Source organism: Pseudorca crassidens, chromosome 4 (assembly GCF_039906515.1).
Source record: "Pseudorca crassidens isolate mPseCra1 chromosome 4, mPseCra1.hap1, whole genome shotgun sequence".
Taxonomy (NCBI): Eukaryota; Metazoa; Chordata; class Mammalia; order Artiodactyla; family Delphinidae; genus Pseudorca; species Pseudorca crassidens.
Window position 1 is genome coordinate 110,672,129 of NC_090299.1, and position 13,742 is coordinate 110,685,870.

General features: G+C 41.9%; 1 protein-coding gene and 1 non-coding gene across 4 annotated transcripts in view; both read left to right on the forward strand.

Moving 5' to 3' along the window:
* Nucleotides 1-13,742, forward strand: part of ANXA3 (annexin A3) — a 69,324-nt gene that overhangs the window by 36,011 nt on the left and 19,571 nt on the right. For all 3 annotated transcript variants that reach the window (XM_067736349.1, XM_067736347.1, XM_067736346.1), the window contains 5 exons: nt 1,073-1,163; nt 6,196-6,275; nt 9,881-9,937; nt 10,229-10,322; nt 11,855-11,950. In XM_067736349.1, the coding sequence (XP_067592450.1) occupies nt 1,073-1,163; nt 6,196-6,275; nt 9,881-9,937; nt 10,229-10,322; nt 11,855-11,950 (418 nt within the window). The remainder of the gene's footprint in view (nt 1-1,072; nt 1,164-6,195; nt 6,276-9,880; nt 9,938-10,228; nt 10,323-11,854; nt 11,951-13,742) is intronic.
* TRNAR-UCU (transfer RNA arginine (anticodon UCU)) lies at nt 13,492-13,564 on the forward strand. The gene has a single exon. It is a non-coding gene; the product is annotated as a tRNA-Arg (tRNA).

Here is a 13,742-nt window from a genome sequence, read left to right on the forward strand (position 1 = left end):
TCAATAATCTGTGATAACCTATATGAGAAAAGAATCTGATAAAGAATGAATATATGTTTATGTATAACTGAATCACTTTGCTGTACACCTGAAACTAACACAACATTGTCAATCAGCTATACTCCAATAAAATTTTTAAAAAGAAGAACAACCAAAAAACCCAAAAAAAGTTTATTTAAAAATAAGTAACTAACAGGCTTCCCTGGTGGCGCAGTGGTTGAGAGCCTGCCTGCCGATGCAGGGGACATGGGTTCGTGCGGTCCGGGAAGATCCCACATGCCGCGGAGCGGCTGGGCCCGTGAGCCATGGCCGCTGAGCCTGCGCGTCCGGAGCCTGTGCTCCGCAACGGGAGAGGCCACAACAGTGAGAGGCCCGTGTACCGCAAAAAAAAAAAAAAAGTAACTAACAAAATAAATAAATAATTTGAAAAGGAGAGCTATTGAAGGGAACTAGGAATCTGTCACAGAGGGACAGAATTCAGCCTCTTTTCTTATGCTACTTTGGCCTTATTTGGTCAAGTCCTAATGTAAATGGCTTTGTTGAAGTCTCAGCGTGATTCAGTGACCTCAGTATAAACCAAGACTCAGGAAACACTAGTCCCCAAACCAACTAGGCTCATGACATACATTACTGAGGCTTTAAAAATCTCCCCGAATGAAGAGGACGATCCGTGCTGACCAACCAGGTGCATTGGTACAAGTATGGTCTCATTCAAAAGAATTGCAGAGCCCTTCCTAAATACAATGACGTATGTGAATGCTCACTTTTGGTACTGAATGACATAGGCTTTCCCTTTATACTAGTTCTTCCTGGAATTATTCAAAGGAGTTTTATACTAGAGTAGGACGTTTTCTTTAGAAGCTTAAAATCAATTAACTTCAGATGATTCATGTTATTTTAATACTAAAATATATGGAAAATTAGAAAACCACTTTAGAGCAATAGAGGACCTAATGTTGATTGACTAAAAACTGTTGTTTTCACCTGTAGAAAACAAGATGTTAAGACCGCAATGCATGAAACTAGGGGTTTTTTTAAGTGTTCTAAAAATAGATTTCCTTTTTCTTCTTAGGGCACGGGAACAAATGAAGATGCACTGATTGAAATCTTAACCACCAGGACAAGCAGGCAGATGAAGGAGATTGGCCAAGCCTACTATACAGGTGATCTTATTTTCTGCCCACCTTTACCCCTGTTCACACCTATAGGAGCCAATGCTGCTTTTCCCAGAAACCCACCAATCTTTCTTCACAAGTGGTTTTGAGGGAAGCAAGACTGTAAAAAGGAAGACACATTCTAAAATGGGCTAAGGACTGTGGATTTTTGAAGAAAATTTTAATATGATCTGAGCTGGGAACTGCTACATAACGATGGCATTAATGCTTTGCGTTTGTAACATTACAGCTATAGTGGATTTCACTCTCAGCAATCACTGCTTAATTGAATCAACCATTTTCATCAATGTAAGACACTCAAATCATTGTATATTCATATTATGTGTTAAAAACCGCTCATGATTTCTGGTGTGGGAAATTAGATGAACCATTTAGAGGATGTGCTGAGCACGTGGCTTCAGTATCATTAGCTAAAGCCCTAATAGTCTGTTAGCTATGTAAAAAGTGGAAAGCCCCTGCAATGCAATTCGGACACTAACAGCTCACGGTTAGGGCGACTTCACGGGTTAAGGGCACAGTCCCCACAAAACCACTCTGACTTCAGACACCAGCCACGAGCTCAGGTGTTCCCAGGCCACATGCGCTTCTGACCAAACGGCGACAGATTCTTACTACCCCCTCAGGTTCAATAACTCACTAGAGTGGCTCACAGAACTCAAGCAAGCTCTATACTTACAATTATGGTTTTCTATAAAGAATGTACATCAAGACTGGTGGAGTGAGGAGTTGCATAGGGAAGAGTCTGGGAGGGTCCTGCCATGTCTTCAGGGTGCATCCCCCTCCCAGCCCAGCCATGTCTCACTGCCAACCAGGGAAGCTCACTTGATCTGTGGTGTCCAGGGTTTTTAGTGGGGTTTTATTACACAGGCACGATTGACTCCATCACTGGCCATGTGACTGAACTCCATCTTTAGTCCCCTCCTCCCGCTAGATGTCAGGCTGATATCATGTGGCTTAAAGCCTTAACCCTTTAGTCGCATTGGTTGGTCTTTCTGGTGTGACCAAGCTCCATCCGGAGTCATCTTGTTAGCATAAACTCAGGTGTGGTTCAGGGGACCCTCCACGAATAACAATGAAATTCTTATTATTGGAGAAATTGTAAGTATTTAGAAGTTACCTCCCAGGAGTAAGGGACAAAGACCAGCCCAATTCTTATTAAACTACCGCTCCCTGTCACCACCTCCAAGTACCTTAAGGGAGCCATGGTTTCTATGTTTTTGTATCAGGGTGGTCAGCTGTGTATTAGGAAACTTCTGCGGTAGGAAAGGTACAAAAAATGGATATACCGGCCCCCGGTGGGTGTTAAAGAGGTTACTTTGAGAAATTTCCATTAGAAAGTAAATACCTCAATGATAGGTAAGTGCCTGTTTTATTGTTGGTATGCCAATGAGGTCTAGTCAGAAAAACAGAAATGCACTAGGTATTTTAACAGAGCGAATTTAATGTAGAGAATTGCTTAAGTACCTTTTTGGAGGACTGAAAAAGCAAAACGGAAACACAGCTCAGAGGTATAATCCTCAAGGCTGGGACGACAAAGGAAGAGATTGGGATTTTCAGAAACTAGAAGCTCAGAGGAGGGCATCAGTTTCCGGTGTTGGTACTTCAGCGGCTCAGAGGAGAGGCCCTAGGAATTGGGAGTTCAGATCTCTGTGAAGGGGAAGGGTCTCCATCTAGCTGGAGCTAGTACCTCCAAGGGCATGTAAGCAGGTGACTTGTTCTAGGAGCCTGGAGCCAACTGCTGCTGTCAGGGTGAAAGCCTGTCACTGGGTTGACACTGAGGTGAATCACAAGCCAATAATAGCATGTCCTTCCTTCCTCTTCCTGCCTTCCATCTCATCTCCCTCTGCTCCCCCCATTGGTGGAAACTGACAGGGAGGTGGAGGATGGGGGATAAAAGAGAAATGTTATTTGCAGAGTCCCAACCCCAGCTCCACAAAGCAAGATATAGAAGGGCAAATTTGGGGTAGATGAGATAATTGCTTAATAATGGGCACAAATGGGTACGTTGTAGGTGTTTAACATATTTGGTTCCCGCAGTTCAACAAGATGTACATGTAAAAAAATCATCAGATCCAGGGTCTCTACCCCCAGATGCTATGTTACTTCCTTGTGTTTCTTAGAAGAGTTACCGCTCCATGAGTTGACTGGCCCCAAGATTCTCCCTGGAGTTCAGCATTTATGTACAAACAACCCTAGGATGTAAGCTCTATGAAGGGGGCGATTTTTGTCTGTTTTGCTCACTGCTGTATCTCCAGTGCCCAGAACAGTGGGGGATAAATTCAAATATTGATTGAATGAATATCCTTAAGATTGAGACCTGGGATTTTAAGAGCCCAGTGAATGTCTTAGCATTTAGGACTGTTGTTTTGCAAATATGACAAGTGGTCATTGTTCAGAGTTACCAGATGCTCTGGTATCTGTGTGAGTTAAGTTCTCTAAGGCTACAAGGAATTGAACTGCATCTAGGTTCCCTTGGTAAGTAGGTATTCATGATACACAAGAAGTAAAAGAAAGAAATAGTCTCAATCAGGTATAGCCAAGCTGTACAGAGATTCAGGACACAGCTAGGGACTCAGCTGTCTAGTCACTCCCTCAGCATCGGACATCCATTGCTCCCTGTGCACATTTTCATCCTAGTAACTCTTTGCCCTGCCTTTCTGCCTCTGCTGTTCTTGACACCACCAAGAAACTTCTCTTCCCTTACCACATGACGTTTGTCTACTCAAGGTTTCTATTTGCCCATGGTTTCTGGCTGTTATTCTTGACTTGTGTTTTGTGCCTTATTTCTGGGGGCCTTTCCACTTCTTTGTCACTCTTGTTAAAAAATTCTGTACATCTCACTCCCTAAGAGAAGATTCAATGGGCTCAGAAAGGCACTGTCTAGTAGAGAGCCTTCTTTTGGGCAAAGTTCTCCCACCAGGTCACCTTGTAGACAGCTGGCCACTTATAGTCAGATGCCAGCCCTGGTGCAGTCAACTGTAGCAAGAGTGATGGCATCATGTAATGTGCAGTGGTGACCCATGCATTAGAAATCCATCAGAGGACCTATCAACTTGGCTCTCATAAAAGGACCAGGCATACTGAGTGGCTCACACACTACAATGATACAATAGCACCTAAATGAATAGAAAGCTAAATTCTGAACTCTTTGCAGTATTCTAAAGTTAATGGTGCATGAGAGAACATTGAATCAGGATCAAGAATTCTAAGTTCAGCTTCTGCACTATTAAAACATTGTATCTGTTTTTCTGTACCCTACTGTGTCTCAAAATGCATAAGGTAGTTTTCAACTTGCATCAAAATAATTTTCATATTTTTAGTCTAGTTTCCTGCAAAATACCTGGGGTAGAGGAGAGGCGTGGGAGGCTGTGTGAGACTCATGTAGATAATTCTAAAATTATAAAATACTTCCCCAAATTCTAACAATTGAGAGCTTCATTTTTTTGGCTTGATTTTTTTTTTTTTTTTTTGCGGTACGCGGGCTTCTCACTGCTGTGGCCTCTCTCATTGCGGAGCACAGGCTCCGGACGCGCAGGCTCAGCGGCCATGGCTCACGGGCCCAGCCGCTCCCCGGCATGTGGGATCTTCCCAGACCGGGGCACGAACCCTTGTCCCCTGCATCGGCAGGCAGACTCTCAACCACTGCGCCACCAGGGAAGCCCTTGGCTTGATATTTTTAAATTAAAAAATTTTTTTCATAGAGTGAAGGAAGGAGAGATGTAACAACAATATGACTATTAGGGAAAGTGATGCCTACTAAATGTTATTACTTAGATAAATAATCTGTCTTTATAGTGGATTTTGTTTACTTGAATTGCTCTGGAAAATTATAGATTTCATAAAAAGAGACTTATTAAAATCACGCTGGAAGAATTTCTCTCTCAACACAGTTCTTGCTATTAGATAATCTCACATCACTTTCTATAGTCGTCTTTTACTGATTTGAAAGAACAAGCATTCATATGACTAATTTGATAGCGGTCTTGAGGATGATGCAGGTGGAGTTCAAATAGCCACCTGGTGTCAGCTACATCCAGGTATACAGTGGCTCGAAGAGAATCACTGCTCCATGGGTGGAGCAGAACAGAGGTTTAAAATTCAGTGGACACTGCACATCACAGGCTATGCAAAAGGAGCTACAACTATTCAGTACTAAAAATATGCGAACACACAGTTGGCATTTGTTATGGGGAAACAGTATGTTTTCGGGAAGCTTTCTGACTTTTGAGAGCTATGAAATAATACATTCTAACTGTATGCATTAAGGTTAGGGTTAGAGTCAATAAAACAGAAAAATAACAGTGGTTTAAATAAAATAAACATTTATTTATCTCCTATGTAGAAGCAGTCTGGAGATAGACAATTCTAGGACTGGCATGACAGCGCCTCAAAACTTTCAGGAACCCAGGCCCCTTCCTGCTTATTTTTATGCCATCGCTCAGATATAGTCCTGCCTAGACCAAGATGGCTGCCCAAGCTCCAAGGATCAATCTACACACCAGGCAGTAGGATGGAGTAAGGGACTAAGATTGGCATGAGCCATCCTTAAGGAGATTTCCCAGCAATGTCACGTAGGTCTGCCTACGTTTCATTGCCAAGAGGAGAGCTGAGAATGTGGTCTTTACGCTGTGTGCATTGTACCTTGCTTAAGGCCAGGGTTCTATTCCTAGGGAAGGCGGACATAATAGAAATTGGAAGGCAAACTGACAGCTTGCCCATCCTAGCTTTCTCACTATACCTTCCTTAGTGCCTTTGTCAGATAAAATGAACCATGATTTGATCCAGAGTGGTAGCTGTTTCTGTTCTTGTGCATCTATGACACCACACACTGCAGTAATAGTTACAAGAAGAATGTATCCATATCAGAAGAGCACTAGAAGATTTTTTAAAAAAAGAAGAAACAAGATTTATTTTATCAGGTATTCATTCCTTGCCAATGTTGACATTTTAAGCTTTTCTGTGTTTTATAATAATATTTTTTAGTTCATCAAGGCTTAATTTCATTCTTATCTGGTTTCAGTGTATAAGAAGAGTCTTGGAGATGAAATTAGTTCTGAAACATCTGGTGACTTCCGGAAAGCTCTGTTGACTTTGGCAGATGTAAGGTTTTACTTTTTACTTTTTAAGTCCCCAATAAGCTGTATGGTCAATAATAGTTTTTAGGGTGTTTGAAAATAACCAAAGTGAGACGATGAGATGGCAGTTTTCCTTATGAAATGATTTGTTCATCTTACATTTGCATTGCCACCACGCAGTATAATGTTTAACCAGCCTCATAAAGGTATAACATAGTGATGTAACCAAAAAATCTTGTTTTGGCCAGTATATGAATTAAATGTATTTTGATCAGGTTTCATAATATGTTAGAAAATGTTCTGCACATTCATCTGGAAGGAAAATAATTGTTCATTTCCATTTTGTCTCCATTTTTAAGAACATGTTGATTTTCTTCTGGACTTGAAAGAATATATATTTCTTTTGGTAGCACTTAAATTAAGTAGGAAGCATGATACAGATGAATTATCTTCAGAGATGGGTATATCAGTCTCAGGATTAAAAAAATGTGGCTTGCTGGAACTTCATCCTTGCCCTCTTTGGAAGAGCTGCTAAACCATTCATCACCATGTGACCAAATGAGACCACACCTTGCCGTCTCTTTTTAGGAGGGTCTTGGTTTTATAAAAAAGGTGGTGAGGTCAAGGATGAGATAGAGTCATAGGTGTGTGTAAGAGAGAAAATGATTTAAGCCATATCTCAACAGCCTCTTTCAGCTGATTTAAACAGCCCTTAATGTGTGAGAAAATCCCAACAACCATCCCAGCGTGAGGGTTAAAGCAGCACTTGGCAAAGTGAGGCATTATGCCACTAAGGAACAGTTTATCCTAATTATGGTTTCAGTTGTTTCCAATGGTGACAACCTTATGACGTTTGAACCTACAAACCCAAACTGATGAGGTATCGCTGCAAACATACGATCCCCCAGGTCTGTATTCATAAGTGCAGATCTGCTTGTGTGCACGTGAGCACACACGCCCACAGAAGGCAGTGGAGAGCAAGGCTCCTGGGCAGGGTTTCAGAATAAGACCTGGAGTCTGCTGCTCCTCTGCCGCCTGCTAGCTTGATATGCTGAGACGAGTTACCTTAAGTCAAGCCTCAAAGCCTTCATTTCACATCTGTTCAATTAAAATAATAACAGTACCAGCCTCAGAGCATGTTGAGAAGATTAAGAGAGAAAGAGTGTGAAATACTTAGCGCAGAGAAAGTTATCACTACGTCAGTACGTGGTGGTGCTGGCTTATTGTAATTAATACCAGTGATCATCAGCGTTTTTATTTTTGGAGCAGAGTGAATGATGAAAGGAGAACAAGAAGGCAGCAAACTAGGGATGACTAGTTAGAGCAGAGTAGCAGCAGCACTGAAAGAAACCGAGAAAAGAAATCATGCAAAAATCAGGCAGGCCGGGGTTTCCCTGGTGGTGCAGGGGTTAAGAACACACCTGCTGGTTCACGGGACATGGGTTTGAACCGTGGTTTGGGAGGATCCCGCATGCCGCGGAGCAACTAAGCCCACGTGCCACAACTACTGAGCCTGCACTCTAGAGCCCATGAGCCACAACTACTGAAGCCTGTGTGCCACAGCTACTGAAGCCCGCGTGCCTAGAGCCAGTGCTCCACAACAAGAGAAGCCACCACAATAAGAAGCTTGCGCACTGCAAGGAAGAGTAGCCCCTGCTCGCCGCACCTAGAGAAAGCCCGCACACAGCAATGAATACCCAACGCAGCCAAAAATAAATTAATTAAAAAAGAAAAAAAAAGAGTAGTTTAAAATAAAAAATCAGGCAGGCATACAAAGACCTAATGTTTGCAAATAGGAACAAATGCATTTTTTAAATTTTTATTTATTATTTATTTATTTATATTGAAGTATAGTTGCTCTACAATATTATATGTTACAGGTGTACAGTATAGTGATTCACACTATTTAAAGGTTATACTCCATTTATAGTTATCATAAAATATTGGCTCTATTCCCTGTGTTGTACAGTATATGCTTAGAGTGTGTTTTATACCTGATAGTTTGTACCTCTGACTCCCCTACTCCTATAATGCCCCTGCCCCCTTCCCTCTCCCTGCTGGTAACCACTAGTTTGGAACAAATGCATTTTTAAAGTATTATAGCCAAATGTTTCATTCACCTATAATTTGCAAAATAATCCAGGCAATCTTCTTTTCCTTCTCCGTCTCCCATCTTGCTATAATGTGCTGAATTATTTGTGTACAAGCACACACACTTAGCCACAGAGCCTTCAACAGTAGAGTTAGTGGGGAATCTTTGAGGTTTCGGTTTATTTTAATAGACTTTATTTTTTAGAGCAGTTTTAGATTTGCAGAAAAATGCAGCAGAAACTACAGAGAGCTCCCATATGCCACCCCCCATCACAGATAGCCCTGTTGTTAACATCTGCACTAGTGTGGTACATTGGTTATAGCTGATGAATGAATTAGATGATGAATGAATGATAAAAGAATTAGATGATGAATTAGATGATGAATGAATGAACTGACACATTATTATTAACTAAAGTCCATAGTTTACATTAGGATTCACTCTTCGTGTTATACATTCTATGGGTTTTGACCAATGTGTAATGTCTTGTGTCCACCATTACAGTATCATACAGAATGGTTTTACTGCCCTAAAAATCATCTGTGCTCCAGCTCTTCACCCCTCTGTTTCTCCCTCTGAACGCCTGGTAACCAGTGATCTCTTTATCTCTATAGTTTTGCCTTTTCCAGACTGTCCTATAGTTGGAATCATACAGTATGCAGGCTTTTCAGACGGCCTCTCTTCGTGGCTTGATAACTCATTTCCTTTTTATCACCGAGTCCTATTGCATTGTATGGATATGCCACAGTTTATTCACCTGTTGAAGGGCAGCTTGGTTGCTTCCAAGTTTTGGCAATTATGAACAAAAGCTTCTGTAAACATCCATGTGAAAGTTGTTGTGTGGACATTAGATTTCACCTTATTTGGGTAAGTGTCAAGGAGCACATTTGCTGGGTCGTATGGTAAAAGTATGTTTAGTTTTGTAAGAACCTGCCAAACTGTCTTCCAAAGAGGCTGTCCCATTTTGCATTTCCAACAGCAAGGAATGAGATTTCCTGTTTTTCCACATCCCTGCCAGCATTTGGTGTTGTCACTGTTTAGAATTTTAGCCATTCTAATTGGTGTGTAGGGGTATTGTTTTAATTTTCAGTTCTCTAATGGCCTATGATGTTGAGCATCTTTTCATGTGCTTTCTTGCCATCTGTGTATCTGATGTCTGTTCAGATATTTTGCCCATTTTTAATTGGGCTGTTTGTTATCTTATTGTTGGGGTTTAAGAGTTCTTTATATGTTTTAGATACCAGTCCTGTATCAGATATGTGTTTTCAGATATTTTTCTCCCAGTGTGTGGCTTGTCTTTTGATTCCATTCAGACATTTGAGTTTTCGGGGAGGAAACTGCGGCTCAGAAAACTGTGTGATTTGCTACAGGTTTCATGGCTAGTCGGTGCCAGAACGAGAGCCCCAAGTGCCTGATTCTTTTGTGCTGCGTGGTTGCCACTGAAGAAGCAGCTCTAAGATGCCCTGCTGGTTGGAATGCCGAGTGATGGAATTTTTATTTTTAAAAGGATTGCCCTCACTTTTATCTTCTCTGTCTAGGGCAGAAGAGATGAGGGTCTGAAAGTGGATGAACAGCTGGCCAAAGAGGATGCCCAGGTCGGTAACAGAGCAAAGAAAACATCTCCTTTAACGATTCTCCCTCCTGACTGCGTTCTCACTTCTACGGCACCAGCCGGGGTCATGCTCTCTCCTGTCCTGTCTGGAGGAGAAGCCTGACACCTGGGGATCCCCTAACCCCACCTTTAGTCCACTAAAAGTGAGAGACACGGATTATCGATGATCTCAATGACCTGTAAAATAAACTTGCCCCTCTTCTCATTCCACCTCCTCAGAAAGAGACAGAATTGGGTCTGTAATAACATTTAAGTCTTCTCCCTTGTCCAACAGATTCTCTATAATGCTGGTGAGAACAAATGGGGCACGGATGAAGATAGGTTCACTGAGATCCTCTGTTTAAGGAGCTTTCCTCAACTGAAACTGAGTATGGACTCGCATTACAATCCTTTTTTGCATTGTATTGTTTTGGCAAATATTTCAAGGTTTAACATACATAGTTCTGGAAAACGAAGTGAAAAATCGTGAAGGCTGTCCCATTTTCATGTACAAACATTTCAGGAAACAACCTGGGGGGTGGGGGTGGGAGGGATGGCAGGGAGAAGAGAGGAGCAGCTCTCTGGGGTGAGAGCAGAGAGGAGTGTTCCCGTGGGATGGAGGAGCCTGACGGCACTGCTTCCAGCCCATCTCTTGCCTAGTTAGCCACTTTCCAGGAAAACTAGGCATTGCGGGTAAGTCTTTGTTAATGCATTAATGCAGATTAACATTCAGCTTTTTCTGATATGAAGGTACATGGGTGAGGGGGAACCCTTTTTATCAGACCAACTATTACATGGAACACCTCAGCACCCACCCCTTCACTCATGCATCTCTCTGAGTCATTCTGGAAGCAACGGCACCCAGAAGCCCAGATCTCCACTTACTAGGGACATCTGACTGTGGCTCCCCAGTGCTGGTCTAGAGAACAACCACAGTGATGACTACGCTTATGCCGAGATGGGAAAATGAGGAAACTTGGGCATTAAAATTTCATCCTTTTTATAAAACAACGGCAGTAGTATATTAGAGTTGCTTTATTGATGTCTTTATTTGAAAAATAAAGACCAAACAATCCTAGATCTCTCTCCAAATTTTCTTTTTTTGAAATTCACTTGGAAAAAATATACTTTGGTTACAAAGTATGCCTACATCTCGGTGACGTTTGTACAGGTTTTGCTTTGGGGCAAATGTTGATCAAGTACTTTGAATGCCTTCTAGTAAGTATGAAGTAGGCTATGCTGCCTTAGGGAATGATTGACTCAGCACAAAATCTTCATAATTAAGATTTCTTCAGCAGATTTAAAACCTATTTGACTCATGACCACATTATTGTTTCCCAGGTGCTGCTATAATTTAAAAGTAGCCCACCTTATTAGACAAATTATTTATCTGTTAACCTTTCAGGCTATTTTAAATGCTTACAGCCTGAGAATGGGGAGGGAAGAGAGGAGAGAGAGAGAGAGATTGATCATTGAAGAAAATGGCCTATGAAGTTCAGGTTTTATTGCAGATGACATTTTTTGAAAGTAATAAAAAAACAAAAACTTCTGTGCTGAGTTTTTGATGTTTGTTGTTTTTTTTTTTTTTTTTTTGCGGTACACGGGCCTCTCACTGCTGTGGCCTCTCCCGCTGCGTGCTCCGGACGCGCAGGCTCAGCGGCCATGGCCCACGGGCCCAGCCGCTCCACGGCATGCGGGATCCTCCCGGACTGGGGCACGAACCCGTGTCCCCTGCATCGGCAGGCGGACTCCCAACCACTGCGCCACCAGGGAAGCCCGAGTTTTTGATGTTTTAAAGGAGTTTTTGAGCTTGCCACTTAATAACCTGATTTGCTGCCTATCAAATCAAAAACCACAATATATTCAAGTGTGGTCAACTGGGATACTTTAAATATTTTTGTGGTGCTGGTTTTTTTTTTAGCATTTGATGAATACAGAAATATCAGCCAGAAGGACATTGAGGACAGCATAAAAGGAGAATTGTCTGGGCATTTTGAAGACTTACTGCTAGCCATAGGTAAGCCCTTGAGTGCTTATAAACTGAGTTACTTTGCACTTGTTTTAAATAAATCTCAAGATTAGCTCTTTTCGTCTCAGAATCCTGACTGATTTCATCCTTACGCTTCTCATAGACCTCAGCACCGTCCACGGTACACACAATATGCTCAACAAATATTGTTAAATGGATGCCGGAAGAAGTTATCTTTTTAGGTCTTCCTTTGCCTTTTAACTCTGTATTTGTCTTGTTACCACGTTTGGATCGTCAACTCCTCGAGAGATAAACATATTACGTTCTTGCTGGCATTTTTATGGAGCCTGTTGAAAACACAGACCTAAGCCCATTTGGTAATTCATCGTTTTTGGTTATTTTTGGCAGTGGCCTCCCAAAGTTAAACTCAGGTCGGAACTACAGGTCTCCTCCCTCTCGGTGATGCAAACAGGGAATATCAGAAAGAAAATAAGTCACAGACTGAATCCGTTCCTGGAGAGACACATGGATTAACAAGCAGACAAAAACACGGTTATATAAGCTGATCGGTCTTCTCAATCAGGTCTCTGCAGTCTGTGCTTTTAGGAACCCAAAGAACACCTTGCAAGAAAGATTGCATTCAGAGAAATGAGACATTCTTGGAAGACAGGATTCAGTGACCATTCTAGTCAGAGTCAGGCAATTAACTCTAAGTGCTCGTACACACACAGAATCCTAAATAGCAATCCTAACTTGTTATGAACAATCCTAAGTTGTTCAGAATCCTAAATACCCAATGTTGGGTGGCTGTTGGGCTTGCTCCAGGCTGCTTCTCCATTAATGCCAGGGTAGGAGTACCTGTACTCCACACAGCTTGTCATTTCGCCAATGAAAAATCATATCTAACGTCCATCATGATAATTAATAGCTTCTACGGTGAGTTAAAGATAGCTGATGTCTGAGGGTAACCTCCTCCGGGGTGAGCCTCTGATTCATCTTTCAAATGTGAATTACCATCTCTGGAGGGTGAACTCCCCATTAGGGTGCCTCAAATTGTATTTTTAAATAAACACCCATCAGGCACCTCGCTCAGCATTGTGCTAACCTCTTTACAAATACCAACCCATTTAAGCCTCGTGACAGTCCCATGATTAGGGACTATTATTACCCCCGTGGCAAACCTGAGGCACCAGAAGGTTAAGTTCCTTCCCCAAGTTACCCAGGGAAAGTGTGGTAGAGCTGGAATTCTAACCTAGGCACTTGGGCTCCACAGTCTATGATGTCAACCAACCCCTCCAATGTGCTGCAGCGTAAACAGAGACTGAAACCTGCCTATATCACACAGTCCGTGCTCAACTATTGATATTTTAAATTGCAGAAAATATCCCAGGGAGCAAGCACTCACTAAAGTCTGGGCGTTTCCTCCACATATGTTATTTCATTTAACTTCTGAGCCTCTCTTCAGTGCCAAGAATAGGACTGTTGATCCAAATGCCGCTTAAAATATATGACTCTGATTGATTTGCTAAAAGATAGGCCGAGAAGGAAAAAAAGCTGCTTCTTCAATTAAAAAATATGCATCAGGGACTTCCCTGGCAGTCTAGTGGTTAAGACACTGCACTTCTACTGCAGGGGGAACAGGTTCAATCCCTGTTCGGGGAACTAAAATCCCACAGGCATACAGCGTGGCATGGCCAAGAAAAAAAAAAAAAGAATTAGAGATCAGCCTCCATAATTAGCTGTGAGAATATTCCAGTGGCAATGATATAGCCAGTTAATTTTTTTCCATTTCTTTTTTTTAATATTTATTTGGTTTTTATTTGTTTTTTATGTTTTAATT